The 14,619-nt window shown below is 40.2% G+C and overlaps 1 protein-coding gene across 1 annotated transcript in view; it reads right to left on the minus strand.

The window, feature by feature from the left end:
* Positions 1–14,619, minus strand: part of ADAMTS12 (ADAM metallopeptidase with thrombospondin type 1 motif 12) — a gene marked incomplete at both ends in the record, with an annotated part of 344,716 nt that overhangs the window by 214,601 nt on the left and 115,496 nt on the right. The window contains one exon of the mRNA XM_080703192.1: positions 1,998–2,148. Within this exon, the coding sequence (XP_080559318.1) occupies positions 1,998–2,148 (151 nt within the window). The remainder of the gene's footprint in view (positions 1–1,997; positions 2,149–14,619) is intronic.

Here is a 14,619-nt window from a genome sequence, read left to right on the forward strand (position 1 = left end):
AGAAGGATGGCTGGGCTTAAGAGACCCTGTTTCCAAATTTAAAAAATATATAAAATAGGTCTGGGAGTGTAGCCCGGAGGTAGAAGGGCTTCCAGGAACCCCAGTACCACACACACACACACACACACACACACACACACACACACAAAGGTTTTATGGCTTAAATATATTGCCCGGGGTTATAGAAGATTCTGGAAGGCAGGTTTCCATGAAGCACAGAGGGCAGGAGTGAAGTCTGTCTGGAGAACAGCCACTTGTTCCCTGTCTCCCCATTCTTCTACTTGCAACTTCATCAGTTATCCCTAACACTTTCCTCATCTGCCTACTTTCTCTTTGCGGTCTGTGTTCCAAATCTTTATGATATAAAATTATGTTACTCATTTCTTTTTTTAATTCATTCCCCATCTTTCCCCTTCTGAAGGAAGAAACTTGTCGGGGCCCGCTCGGCTAGACCGGGATGGGGCGGTGGCTCAAGATGGCACCTAGGCATGTTGCCAAGTCAGGAGGCTCACAAGGCTGACGGTGCCCTGAGCCTGCGCAGTGAGCCCTATCAGGCACCCTATGGATGATCAGTGACGCAGCGCCTCGTGCTACCACCAGCCCGCCTATGAGAGGGTGAGAAATGTGCATGCCCTAGCTGTGGGAAGCTTGGGGTTGGTGGAGTGATGAGGGAGGGGTTATAAGACTGATATATATTTGCCTGCTGTGCGCATTGAGGGGGAAGCATTAAAGAGGAAGCATCATCAACAGACTCGGCGTTTGTGTGTTCTTTCCCAGGGCTCTGCAGGACGGAGCCTTAGGGACGGGGATGCAACAGAAACTATATAATATTTAAGGAAATACTTCAATTTCCAGTGGCTCTTTATTCATAGTTTATTATCTTCTACACATTAAAGAGAATGTGAGTTTTCCAGGAAATAACTTGGGTGAGTTTATGTCTGAAATCTCCCTTCACTATTTAGGAGAAAGCCAAGAAGAGCACTTCGGGTCATGCTGGAGACACAGGGGCAAGGAGCAGAGCCCAGGAAACACCAAACACAACCCAAACGCCCACCCAGAAGCAGCTGAGATCATCAAATGTGTTGGCATTGTTTTCAGCTTCTCTCCACACATCATCAGCAGCAGCATCAAACATCAGAAATCTCTCTTCCATAGGCAGGTGTGAAGAATCGTCTGGTAATATCCCACACTAATGTAATACCGCTAATGTTAAAAATCATTATGTTTATGATGGCAAATTATTTTCATCTATGGGAACTCAGCACAGTTGGATTTTTTTAAACCAATTTGCCGAAGCCAGCCGGCAAAAGTACGAATTCCGAAAAGAGGATTGAGGATGAAAGAATTTAACTCTTAAGAATTTGATTCCAAGAATTTTTAATTCTAACGTGGGGGGAGGCCACCAGCCTACTCCTGAGTCGATATCTCTACTGGCCGACCCCTGCTTCTGGGTCAATATTCTCTATTGGTCCCACAACGGATTTATTTCTCTTAAGGTATTTATACAGCTACAGGTCAATCAATGTCCTTGTGCTAGCACCACCAGAATACAATAAAAGACCAATCCAAAGCACATACATTACAGGTAGGTCAATCAATACCTTAGTGTCATCACCACCTGATCTTCTCTCAGACCTTTTATTTTGAACTTTCTGTGACCCCAAACCTTGTTGACTCTGAGAGAAGGACAGTCAGCTGAGTCAGAAATATTCTTTTAGGGGAAAACCTTAATGGCTTCCCACACCAATTTACCATTATGAATGTCTTATGAGTATCATCAACTAACATAGCAAGGATGTAGAAATGTCTTTTTCTTTTTCCCATTAAGAGTATGAAGAAAATCAGACATACAAAAGTGAAATAATTCATACCAAGGCCATACTTTATGGTGAAAACTGAGAGAAGGTAACAGACTTGGCTAAGATAAGGTCAGAGTTTAATAAAAACAATCAAAGGAGCAAACTTCTCAGCCTGTGAAGATGTTTAAGTCACCATACCTTTTAGTCCACAGGCTGGCTCCATCGTCTCCAGAACATTTTGCCTCTGCCTCCGGTAAATGACGTGTGGATGGTATCCTCCCTTGGCCACTGGATGCTCCTTGACAGGCTCAATAAAATAGTCTCCATGTGGCAGGTGGAAAAATCCAGTCTGTAAAGAATATATTCAACAAGAAAGTTTAGTTGAATCAGCTCTATGCAAAGAGAATTACTGAAGTGAAACACTATGTAGATTTTGGTAATCTCCCATCTGCCCCTCAATGTCACACATGGTTAATTTAATGAATACCTTCTCAGTTATGGCCATTAAATGTTTGGGGTCATTGATCACTTTGAGACTTAGTGAAAACATCTGAAATATATCCCACCCTTTTTCAGGTTTGTAGATCTTCCTCAAATCCACTGCTGGCGACCTATGGATCCCAAATTAAGAGCCAGTACTGTCATTTTCCCTATTATGAAGCTGAGACTTATACTCTACATCCCACTGAAAACTTTTAGAACATTTTTCTGTATGTGGGTGACCTGGCTACATATTCAAACATCTACTTGACTGGTAGTGTTTAGTGCCATTCACTCAGGAAAACAAAGAATCATAATACCAAGTGTTTGATCTGATTTTCAGGAGCTGACAGTAGAAAGACCTCTGTCAATTTCTTAGGAAAATAAGGCATTCCCATGTCACAGATGTGGAAATCACTGATTTACTGAAGGATGCCAGTCAGCGAGAAACTCAATATAAGTCGAACATGTATATTCAACAACTGTCTTGTTCCTTCAGTGAACTTTCTCAGTGCCCATCTTAGATTCTTGGAAATATCTTTCTCAGGTGTGGTGGTACACACCTGTACTTGAGAGGCCGAGACAGGAGAATTGAGAGTTCTAGGGCAGCCTCAGGAATAGAATGAGACTCTCAACAACTTAGCAAGACCCCTGGTTTTTTTTCCCTGGTACTGATTTTGGAACCCTCAGGGGCATTCTGCTTCCATGCTACATGTCCATCCCTATTTTTTATTCTTTATTTGAAAAAGGGTCTCATTGAGTTGCAAAGGGCCTCACTAAAGTAGTAGTTGAGGCTCTCCATGAACCACGATCCTCCTGTCTCAGCCTTCCAAATGCTAGGATTACAAGGGTGTGTAACCATTCTGGCTAGCAAGACCCTATTTAAAAACAAAATATAATAGGGCTGGGTTATACCTCAGAGTGAGGGTTCAATCCTCAGTAATATGAGTAATATGTGTGTATGCTCTCCCCATACACACACCTTTTCCAAATGATCTTCAAGGATGAATGTAACACTTAAGATCCCAATTCCATATCTATGAAACAAAGAGCTTTCTCTGGAAAATCTGTTTGGGCTATAATATTGAAGAGATCAGGAGCTCAGACTCTGGAATGAATCTGGGTTCAAATTAAATTGGCCCCTGCACTTATAAACTCTGTGGCCTTACATAAATGACTTGCTCAGTTTCAGGTTTATCAGCTGAAAAAATGGAGATAATTGAGGGTTGCTGTGAAGAGTAAGTAAATTAACACTAGAAATGCTTTCAAAAAGGGTCTGACTCAAAATTTTAGCTATTGTTAAGGCTATTTCCAGACTGGTGAATATATGTCATTTCATTTTATTAGAGTCTCCAGAGTCAAGATAATTCAGTGAATGTTAAGTTTGCAAAGTAAACCTGAGAATGGTAGGGACTTCTGAAATACTGTGAAAGGCTTCCAAGTTCAAGCTTCCCTCTCCACTCCTCAGTGACTCGGGGCTGCTCAGCTCTGTGGAGCCTGAAGACCAGATAAGCAGCCCCCACAGACAGGAGACAGCAGGCACTCCCTCAAAGAAGAAGTCTCCTCTCCATTAGACAGCCTTGGCTTGGGTCTCTTTCCAAAATGCTTGCTTCACTGTAGCCTATAATATATCATAAATCTCACAATTGGCTCTCTATTTTGATTACTGACCTCAAATAGCTTTAGTAGCAAGGATAATAGAAATAAAAACAAAGCAAGGGCACTTTACTAGGAGTCATAAAAGCAGCGGCATGACTTTTAATAGGTTGCACAAGCTCTTTGAGCCACAATGCTCTTATTTTTTAAGAGGGAACAATGCCTACTACCTCATGGGCCTGTCAGAGAATCAAATGAGGCAAAGCTTGTGGAAGTGGCATGCACACTGTTCTACCAGCACAGAAGTGTGCTTAAGTAGCAACTTCTGTAGTGGTTACATCGAACTTCAAGTTTGTTTTTAAGCTGACATTTCTCAGGAGATGTGACTTTTTTTATTTTGGCTTTTTTTTTTTTTTTTTTTTTTTTTGTCAGTTCCTTTCTCCAAGGAAAACCACTGGGACAGGAAGAACCAACAAGGCTCAGAGAGTGGTGTCCAATAACTTCAATAAAGTAGCTGGAAATAGGCTCCATGCAACGGTGAGAATGGGTTCCATTTCTGTTGTGAGTCAGAAACCAGGCGCAAGAGGAGAACGTGGGTTTGTTGCTAATGAGGCTCATTTGTTCCATGGAAACAAAGCCAAAGTCCAGTCTCCTCAGGGATGGCTGGACCTGTGGGTCCCTTGGGCACTGTTATCAACCCAATGCTGAAGTCCTGAAGGCAACAACAACAACAAGAAAAGCCACCAAGAAGGAGCACTTGGGATTTCTTCAGACTTAAAAATCAGACCCTACTGGTGCCAAAGAAACAGATGGGACTCCACTCGAGAGCATGATGATTATTTTATGGGCAACATGTATGAGAATGCCTGAAAGCCAAGCCTTTTACTATAAGCTAATACTTCCATCTACCCTCCTCTGCAGGGTAAGGCAGGCCCTGTGCACACGGAAGTTGTTTCTTCAGCCTTAATAGTTCTTAGAAGCTGGGTAGAGACAAAGGAGAGCTGGCAACTCCCCAGTAAAGCAGAAGCAGAAGACCTGCTCACAGGCAAGCAGGGCGTGGGTCCCCATGGGACCTAGAGAGGATGAAGACCAGAGCTGGGAGTGGGGAGGGAGATTTCTTAGCGGAACTCCAAACCTCCTCTCTCTGCCAACACTTAGGAGTTTCCCACATCTGGTACCCGGGTGGCTACAGTTTATTGGTCTTTTTGCAGTGAACAGGAGCCTGGTTATGCTGGAAGAAATCATCTGTGGTTTGTTCACAAAGAAATGGCTGGCTCCACACTTTCTCTGAAGCATGCTACCCCAAAAATCACCTTCCTCTGTTACCAGTTCTGGCTTCGGATCAAAGGACACGCTCCCCAGCTGTTTCCATGCAACCTGCTCACTTCTCTTACACCTTTTAAGGAGAATGGGGATGGAAAGGAGGAAGAAGTGTGGTTTCACCAAGGACTTGCACTGCGCATTCCCAGGAACCCTGACAGAATGAGCTCAAAGGAGAAAAATTCCCCCTTCCACCTCCTCTCTGGTCTATTCTTCTCCCTCTCAGTCTCCACTAGTTTTAGCATACCTCAAGCTCCCTGTTGGAGCCAGGCATGGTGGCGCACTCTTGTAATCCCCGCCCTTGGGAGGCTGAGACAGGAGATCGCACAGGTTCGAAGCCAGCCTCAGCTACTTAGTGAGGCTCTCAGCAACTTAGTGAGACCCTGTTTCCAAATAAAGTATAAAATAGGTCTTGGGAGAATAGCCTGGAGGTAGAAAGCTCCTGTGTTCCACCCCCAGTACCACACACCCACACAAAATAAACAAAAATAAATAAATAAAAACTTTCTCTTGGAAATAATTTCACTGCTTGTTTTTTATTTGTTTGTTTGTTTGTTTGTTTGACAGTACTGGGGATGGAACCCAGGGGCATTCTACCTCCAAGCTACAACCCCCAGCCCTACTTTTTATTCTTTATTTTGAAACAGGGTCTCACTGAGTTGCAAAGGGCCTCACTAAATAGTAGCTGAAGCTGTCCTTGAACCACGATACTGCTTGTTTTAACCAAGTTATAAATATCTGTGAGCACGTCCCATGGCTATCCTCTCAAAATCACTTAAAAGATGTGTTGTGTAGCATTAAAAACATTCAGAAATATGCAAATCCTAACTGCAAATCACCATAAATCCCTCTTAGAAGAAACATGCAGGTAGAAAAATGGATCATTGAAGGTAGCCGTAGACTGCATGTTCCCCCCTCAACTCAAAAACACCCTCCAAAGGTAACCATCATCCGGATTGATTTCTAACATCTCTAAATTAGCTTTAAGCCTATTCTTCTTTCCTTATAGGAGGTATTATGTACACAAAAGAAAAATAAATCCTACTAGTTCACTTCAAGTGTGGAGGCCTGGCTAATGGAACAGATTTAGTTGAGGGGGGAAGTTTTCCCTGGCTGATTAGGTCAGAATCTTCAAATTGTTCAACAGGAAGATGGAAAGCCCTGCTGGTGGAAATGGGACAACAGGCAGAGATGCCAGGTAAGAGTCAGTTAGCGTGAATCTCTGCTGCTCTCTGCTAAGGAAGGTGAGAAGGGACCATCACACACACTCCTCAGCACAGTACCAGACTGAGAATAGTTGCCCACAACCTCTCCTTCCTCCTCTCAACTTGGACCAAAGCATAGTCCTCTTGATTTATGTTTACATTTAGTTAGTTACATTACATTTACTTAGTAACAGTGACCTGGGGTCAAGTGAAAAACTGGCAACATCTTCAACATCCTACAAGGAATTAGTGAAGAGGAAGTTTTAGTCTCAACACCTAGAGACTTTGAAGAGTCAGCCCACCTATGCTGTAGTGCCTTCCTAGTACCACATGTAAAACCCAGCAGCCCGAATGGCATTGCAAAGGCAGGCAAATGGCACCCTCTGGAGTTGCACAATGGAACAGGGCTGCCAAACTCATCTCTGTCCCAGAAAAAAAAAATTACTTTTTATTTGAAAAGTCTCAGGTATTACCAAATCAACTTGTTATTCCCAAAATGATGACAACATGATCAATATGCTCTGAAATTGGGAGCAGAAAATTAATGTTTTTGGATAAATGCCCAATTATAGTATAGAGAGCAGACTGTGTGGATAAGAGGGAGGGTAAATGAGCACCTCTGAATCAAACTGCTGAGGTGCCAGGCTACATTCTTACATGGTCGTCCTGGTTACTTAAAGCTTTGAGAATGGTACTGACTCCTACCCTCAGAATCACAACACACCCAGAAGGACAAGGCTAATGTTCTTTAAAACAGCAGGAAGGGAAGCTGGGTATAATGGCACAGGCCAGTAATACCAGTAATTGGAAGGCTGAGACAGTTGGATCACAGGTTTGAGGCCAGCCTCAGTAACTTAGTGACAGCCTCAACAACTTAGCGAGGCCCTGTTTCAAAATAAAAAAAAAAAAAAAATGGCTGGGGTTAACTCAGGAGTAGAATGTCCATGGGCTCAATCCTCAGTAGCAAAACAAACAAACAAACACACAAACAGTGACAAGGGAATAAGAAAGCCCCAGTATTTTCATGTTGAAAAAAGCTTAGTGTTCTTTCAGCCCAAGAGACCATACCAAATCCTAGATCCCAGACCTGGAATTCTATACCACAGAGTATTCAGGGGCCAGCCTGAATGCAATGTATTCCAGTTCAGAGGAGGTGGAGGGCAGTGAAAGTGACTGCTTTTAGAGAGCAAAGAAAAGGTTGAACTGCTGTAATCCCCAATTCACTTGGCTCAGTCCCAAAGCCACGAGGATGATCAACTTTCCTGTTACTGGTTTGTACAATTAAAACAACTTTTCTCATTTAATAAGTATCCAGGACTTTTTAATCATTTAATAAGTATCAAAGTCAGTAAGAAATAAAAGTTAAGGGCTATAGAAGCCTTGGAATAAGGATAAGTAGAGGTGGCATCCCTGGGAAGGCTCTCGCAGTGCACTACACCCTCTGCTATGATACCAAGAGGTCCTGACTGGCCTCCATGGAGACTGCTAATATCATAGAGTCCTGAAGATGTTACCTGTGGATCTGGGCAGCCCTACTGGTTCATGGAGTTTGAAGAGAGGTGGGCTCAAGTTGGAAAGGCATTCTCCAGTGCCTCCATCTGGCAGTTACCACATGCCAGGCAGGTGTTAGGGATACAGTGATACGGGTGATTTGTTCCTGCTACCTAAACCAGACCAGTGCTGTCGACAGAATTCACTGCAATGGTGAAGGTGTTTTCTAACTGCATTGTCCAATCCAGTGGTGCCAGCCCCATGTGGCTACTGACCACTTAAGATGTGACTAATACAGCAGAAGAATTAAAGTTTTTTTTTATTCATTCAACTTCATTATCTTAAATTTGAACAGACACAGATAGTTGGTGACTACCATGTTGGACTGATTTTTTTTCTAGAAACCAAAAGTAGCAAAGGAGAGAGACCCATAAGCCAGTTAATCAATGGAAGTGAATGCTATACTCAGAGACAAACTTGAACACTTGCCTTAAAAAGGAAGGAATGCCAAAACGTGGCTTATTTCACTAACATAGTTTGGTCTTCACAAGCAAGTCAATCAGGAACCAGACTGGGAATGCCAACGCTTGGCACACATTTCAGAGAATTAATAGGATCAACTAGATAAAAAAAACTTTCTGATGAAAGAGACACAGATATTTTAGTAGGAACCTGGGCTGGGGCTCTAACCACTAGAATCAGAAGCTAGTCTCCACTTAGAGGGGGAGTTGTTCCCCAAGGGCTGTGGAATATTAACCCATATGCCCTCATACCTGTCAGAGGCTCTTCAGAGGAACATGACACAGCCCTAATATATTTAAAACCACTCTAAACTTGCTGGCTGATAGAGTCCTACTGAACACAGAGTCTAAAGCCATAAAAATAAAAATGGACAAAATGGGCTCCAAAATGATAAAAATCAAAGAGTGATGGCAGGGTTTAGTAGAGACAGCATGATCATGCTGTTTGTTCTTGGTCAGATTTTTTAATAATAAGAAAGTCCAGTTTTCTGACCTGTAAAATGAGGGAAAATCTATCTTGACTTGCAGTGTTGTGTCTTTCTGAGATGCTGTATGTGGACTCACAGCCATTCATGTGATAAGAGTTTCACACACACTGCTCTGGAGTCCAACTGCTCAGCTTGTCTCTTAGCTACAAGTGACTTCACTTCTCTGGGCCTTCATTTCCCAACCTGATGAACATAAGTACTGATAGTAACTTATTAGCTGAATTGTTAAATGCTGTCATGCAGGTTAAATGAATTAGTGTCAAGTGCTTATATGAGGGCAACACATAGCAAGTGCCTAATAAGTATTAGCTATTCACTATTATGATAGTTGAAAGGATATTCCCCTGGGGCAGATGTAAGGGTTTCTGTGAAAACTCACAGAGGCATATTTTTACAAGCTACCACCTGGTGGAGTCTGAATGGAGACAGAATTAACACATTTCTCTCTTGTTTTCCTTTTTGATAGTCCCAGAGCAAGAAGTAATGGCCCAAGTTTCAAGTCAAACCTCCAACAGAGCAGAAACATCTCAGCCTGGGAGGTTGGTTTTCAGAGTACCTTTCAGAAAAAAATCAATCATAACTCTCAAATTGTGATTTTTTTCAAATGATAAGGCTGAAATCCTAAATTGATTTAATGTCCAAGTCTCTAGGTCAATCATAGTTGCCAAATCCTGTCCTTCTTGTTTTTTTTTTTTTTTTTTTTTTTAAATTACAAACAGAATCTATAGCACAGTTTGTTTGCCTGGAGTAGAAAAAGCCAGACTTTGGAGACAGACTTCAGTTAAAAACTGAGTTCTAGCACTAACAAGCAATGTAGCTTTACACAAGTAGTTTTGTCTTGCTGAGCCTCAGTTTCCTCATATGTAAAACAGTACTGTCAATATTATTTTCTGAAAAGGAATATTAAGAACTGAAAGAGATAATACATAAAAATGTATGCAACCATACCTGGCCTTCAGTAAATATTTCTCTATAGATTTTTCTCATATTGATAGAATCTTCTCTATGACTAAATTATCAATTCCTTATCTTGCAATACAGTTAACATAACTGTTTTTGGAAACACTCAGTCTGGAGGTCTTGAAGAAAACCTGCTTGTATGAGGGTAGAAAAGTTGCCTTTTATCTTTGTTTCTTGCTTAATAATACTTAGAGCTTAATGAGTTTATCCTAGTCTAATTCCCAAGAGCTTTTCCTATGGACTCATTAACCATCATTCTTTCAGTAATAGAATAAGTGATACAGAGAAAATAATCATTCAGGCCATTAAAATGAATATTGAGAAAGTAAAAATGCAACCACCAAAAAAGAGGTGTCACATGACTGACTAGTCTAAGGGTTCATTCATTAGTGAACAAAAGAATCATGGGTAGGGCTTATTAAAATGCATGTGCTTCAAAATTAAAGGAAAATGGTGACTATGGGACATGGCTCATCTTAGTAGCTGTAACAAATGAAAACCAACTACCGAGAAGGCAGCTCCTTGACAAGAAAAACAAAGCAGCAAAGATACAAATGAGCAAAAACACAAAAAAGGGAACCACAGCAGTCCAAAATCCAATGATCAGAATGCAAGGTCCATAGCAAAGAGCCCAAGTGTGCAACTGACCTGGTGTGGTGGCTGGAGCCATCTCAGGCCCCTGGCCTGAACTGCATCTGCCGGCTTCACAGCCCCAAGAAATCTCAGCAAGAAAACCAAGGACTTGAGATAAAATAAGCAGCAGAAGAACTCCAACATCTTAAGTGACAAGCACCATGCTCAGGAACAGTGGAAAAAAAAAAAAAACCAAAAGCTCGTGAGCTCACAAGAACCCTGACCCGCAGCAGTGCACTGTGCCCTCCAGAGACCCGGGCCCACAGGACAGTAAGATAAATCCATTCCTCAGTGGACGACCACCCAGAGCAGCCACAGGGACACCGGCAAGCTAAGATCTGGCAGCCCACCCCTGAGGTGGTCGGGATAGAACCTATAGAGACACAGGAAAGGCCCATAGTGCCCAGGGCACAGCACCTGCGCAGGGTCACAGGGGAAGTTGCTCTGAGATTATACTGGAAACCCTACACCATTACAGGTAGGGAGGCACAGGTCCAGGGGCGGAAAGTACAGAGCCCTGCTCTTACACGGAACTCATTTACAGTGATACATACTGCCCTGACACCTGAGCACAAAGCAGTAAAAGTTGGGAGAGGGGCATAGATACTCAAAAAGTGGATCCAAAAACTGACAATAAGTTACTGAGCAAATGAGAGATATTAGAACATGGTACAGAACCTACTATAGTGAACAGACATTAAACGGGCCCTATATGTATAAATTTATTTTTCTCACTGCTGTTAGTTTTTGGTTTTGTCTTTGATTTGATCTTGTTATTATTGTAAGTTTTTGTTGCTTGTTTTGTTATTTTATGTATTTGGTTGCTCCATCCTCCATTCCTTTTACAAGCTTCCTCACTCTATCCTATCTATTCTCTTTTCTCAAAACATTTTCTCTTTCTGTATCTCCTTGTTTTATATATAAGCTATTTCATATCTCCATACCTAAATACACTACACTAACTATAGGAATCCCTCTATATATTCGTTATCTCTCATCCCAGCCAAACTAACTTATTACACTTAAACTCTTACTCAACTTGATCATATCCTCTACTTTAACCTATTCCAGTACCCATAACCTCACCTCTTCCCCCACACCTAACCTTTACCATTGGAAATAACACTACTTTTCCATGCATGAACCTGCTGTTACCTCTAAATACATAAGGCTAAGATTGGATCATAAAGGTGATCCACAGGAAAGAACAACCAGACAATAAAGATAAAAGATGGAAAAAGATAAATCATGCCAATGGAGATTTTAAAAAAAGCAGGAGTAGCAACACTGATGTCAAATAAAAGAGACTTTAAGCTAAACACGTCAGAAGAGACAAAGCAGGGTACTTACTTTTTTTTTTTTTGCTATACTGGGGATTGAACTGAGAGGCATTATACCTCCAAGCTACATCCCCATCTATATTTTTTATTACTTATTTTGAAACAAAGTCTCACTGGGTTTCAGAGGGCCTCACTAAGTACATGAGGCTGTAAGAGAACCTCAATAGTCCTGTCTCAGCCTACAGAATGCTGGGATTATAAGCATGAGCCACCACACCAGACTCACTTCCTTTTATTAAAGGGAATGATCCAGCAAGAAGATGTAATAATAGTAAATGTTTACACCCCAAATGTGGGTGTACCCACATTTGTAAAACAAACCCTCAGGACATCAGGTCTCAAATAGACCCAAATAAATAATATTGGGAGACTTCAACACACCACTAACACAACTAGATCAATCTTCAAGGCAAAATATGAGTAAAGAATCTTCAGAATTAAAGAAAACTATAAACCAAATGTACCTAATAGACATATACAGAATACTTCAATGAGGAACAGATAATACACATTCTTCTCAGCTGTCCATGGAATGAATCTTTTCCAAAACATTTCACATCCTGGGCCATGAAGTAAGTACCAGAAAATTTAAAAAATATAATATTATTCCCTGCATCTTTTGAGATCACAATGGAATGAAAGTAAAATCAACAACAGGAAGACCAAAAAAACTGTATTAATACATGGAGATTGAATGATACACTATTGAATGAGGAGTGGATAAGATCAGAAATAAGGGGAGAAATAAAAAATATTTCTGGAATTAAACAAAAATAGAGACAAAACATGCCAATATCTATGGGACACTTTGAAGGTAGTGTTAAGAGAAAAGTTTTAGCACTGAGTACCCACATAAGAAGAGCAGAGAGTCATCAAATAACCAACCTACTGACAACATCTCAAAGACCTAGAAAAACAGCAACAGTCTAATCCCAAAGCCAGAAGAAGGCAGGAAATAATCAATATCAGAGCAGAAATAAATAAAATAGAGAATGAAAAACAACACAAATGGTCAACAAGACAAAAAGCTGGTTCTTTGAAAAGATTAATAAGATTGACAAACCCCTGGCCAACCTAACCAAAAGAAAATACCAAAACAAATCATCAAAATCAGAAATAAAAAAGGAAACATCACCACAGACAGTGGAAAAATTCTAAAGATTATCAGAAACTGTTTTGAAAATTTGTACTCCAATAGACTGAAAAACATAGAAGAAATATATATATATATATATATATATATATATATATATATATATATATATATCTATATCCCTACCTAAATTGAACCAAGAGGCTATAGTAAGCCTAAACCAATAGAATGCAAAGAAATAAAAACAGCAATAAAAATTCTGCCATCAAAGAAAAGCCCAGGTCCAGACAGGTTTCCAGCTGAATTCTACAAAACTTTCAGAGAACTAATCCCAATACTTCGCACCTTGTTTTTGGAAATCAAAAGAGATATAATTCTTCCAAATTTCTTCTATGAGGCCATCATCAAATTAATAAAAAAACAAAAAAGATAGCTCAGAAAAAGAGAACTACAGACTATTATCTTTGATGAACATAGATGCAAAAATTCCAAACAAAATACTAGTTATATGCATTGAAAACTACATCAATAGAATTGAACATCACGAACAAGTTGGTTTCATCCAAGGAAAGCAAGGCTAGTTCAATATATGCTAATCAATACATGGTTTTCACCACATAATTATAACTGAGAAAAGTAATTATATGATCATAGATGCTGAAAAAGTATTTGACAAAATATAACACCCATTCATATTAAAAACACTGCAGAAAATTGGAATAGAAGGAATGTATCTCAACATCATTAAGGAAATACACAATAAACCCAAAGCCAACATCATATAAAATGGAGAAAAACTGTAAGAATTCCCTCTAAAATCAGGAACAAGACAAGGATGGCCACTATCACCACTCCTTTTTAATAAAGTCCTTGAGACTCTTGCCACAGCAATAAGACAAGAGGAGGATATCAAAGAAATTCAAAGAGGAAAAGAGGAGTTAAAATTATCCTTGTTTGTAATTGACATGATCCTATATCTAGAAGACCCAAAAAATTTCAATCAAAAGACTACTGGAGCTGATTAACCAATTCATCAAATTGGCAGGGTATAAAATCAACCTAAAGCAATCAATTGCTTTTCTATATGCCAATAATGAATCCATGAAGAAAGAAATAAAGAAAACAGTTCCATTCACAATAACCTCTAAACCAATCAAATACTTAGGAATAAACCTAACCAAAGATGTAAAAGACCTCTACAATGCAAACTATAAAACATTAAAGTAAGAAATTGAAGAATACCATGGAAGATAAAAATATCTCCCATGCTCATAGATAAGCAGAATAAATATAATCAAAATAGCCGTTCTGCCAAAAAGATCAACAGATAATACTGCAATTCCTATCAAAATACCAATGACATTCTTCATAGACCTAGAAGAATCAGTCATGAATTTCATGTGGAGAAACAAAAGACCCAGAATAGCCAAAGCAATTCTCAGCAATATGAAACAATCAGGAGGCATCACGATCCCTGACTTCAAATTATACTACAGAGTAATAGTAGTTAAAACAGCATGGTATTGGCACAATAACAGGCACACAGACCAATGGAACAGAATAAAAGTTATAGAAACAAACCCACACACTTATAGTCAATTGATCTTTGACAAAGGGGTTAAATTCATATGCTGGAGAAAAGGCAGCCTTTTCAACAAATGGTGCTGGTAGAACTGGCTATCGATTTGTAGAA

The sequence above is a fragment of the Muscardinus avellanarius genome, assembly GCF_963383645.1.
Source record: "Muscardinus avellanarius genome assembly, chromosome: 1".
Lineage (NCBI taxonomy): Eukaryota > Metazoa > Chordata > Mammalia > Rodentia > Gliridae > Muscardinus > Muscardinus avellanarius.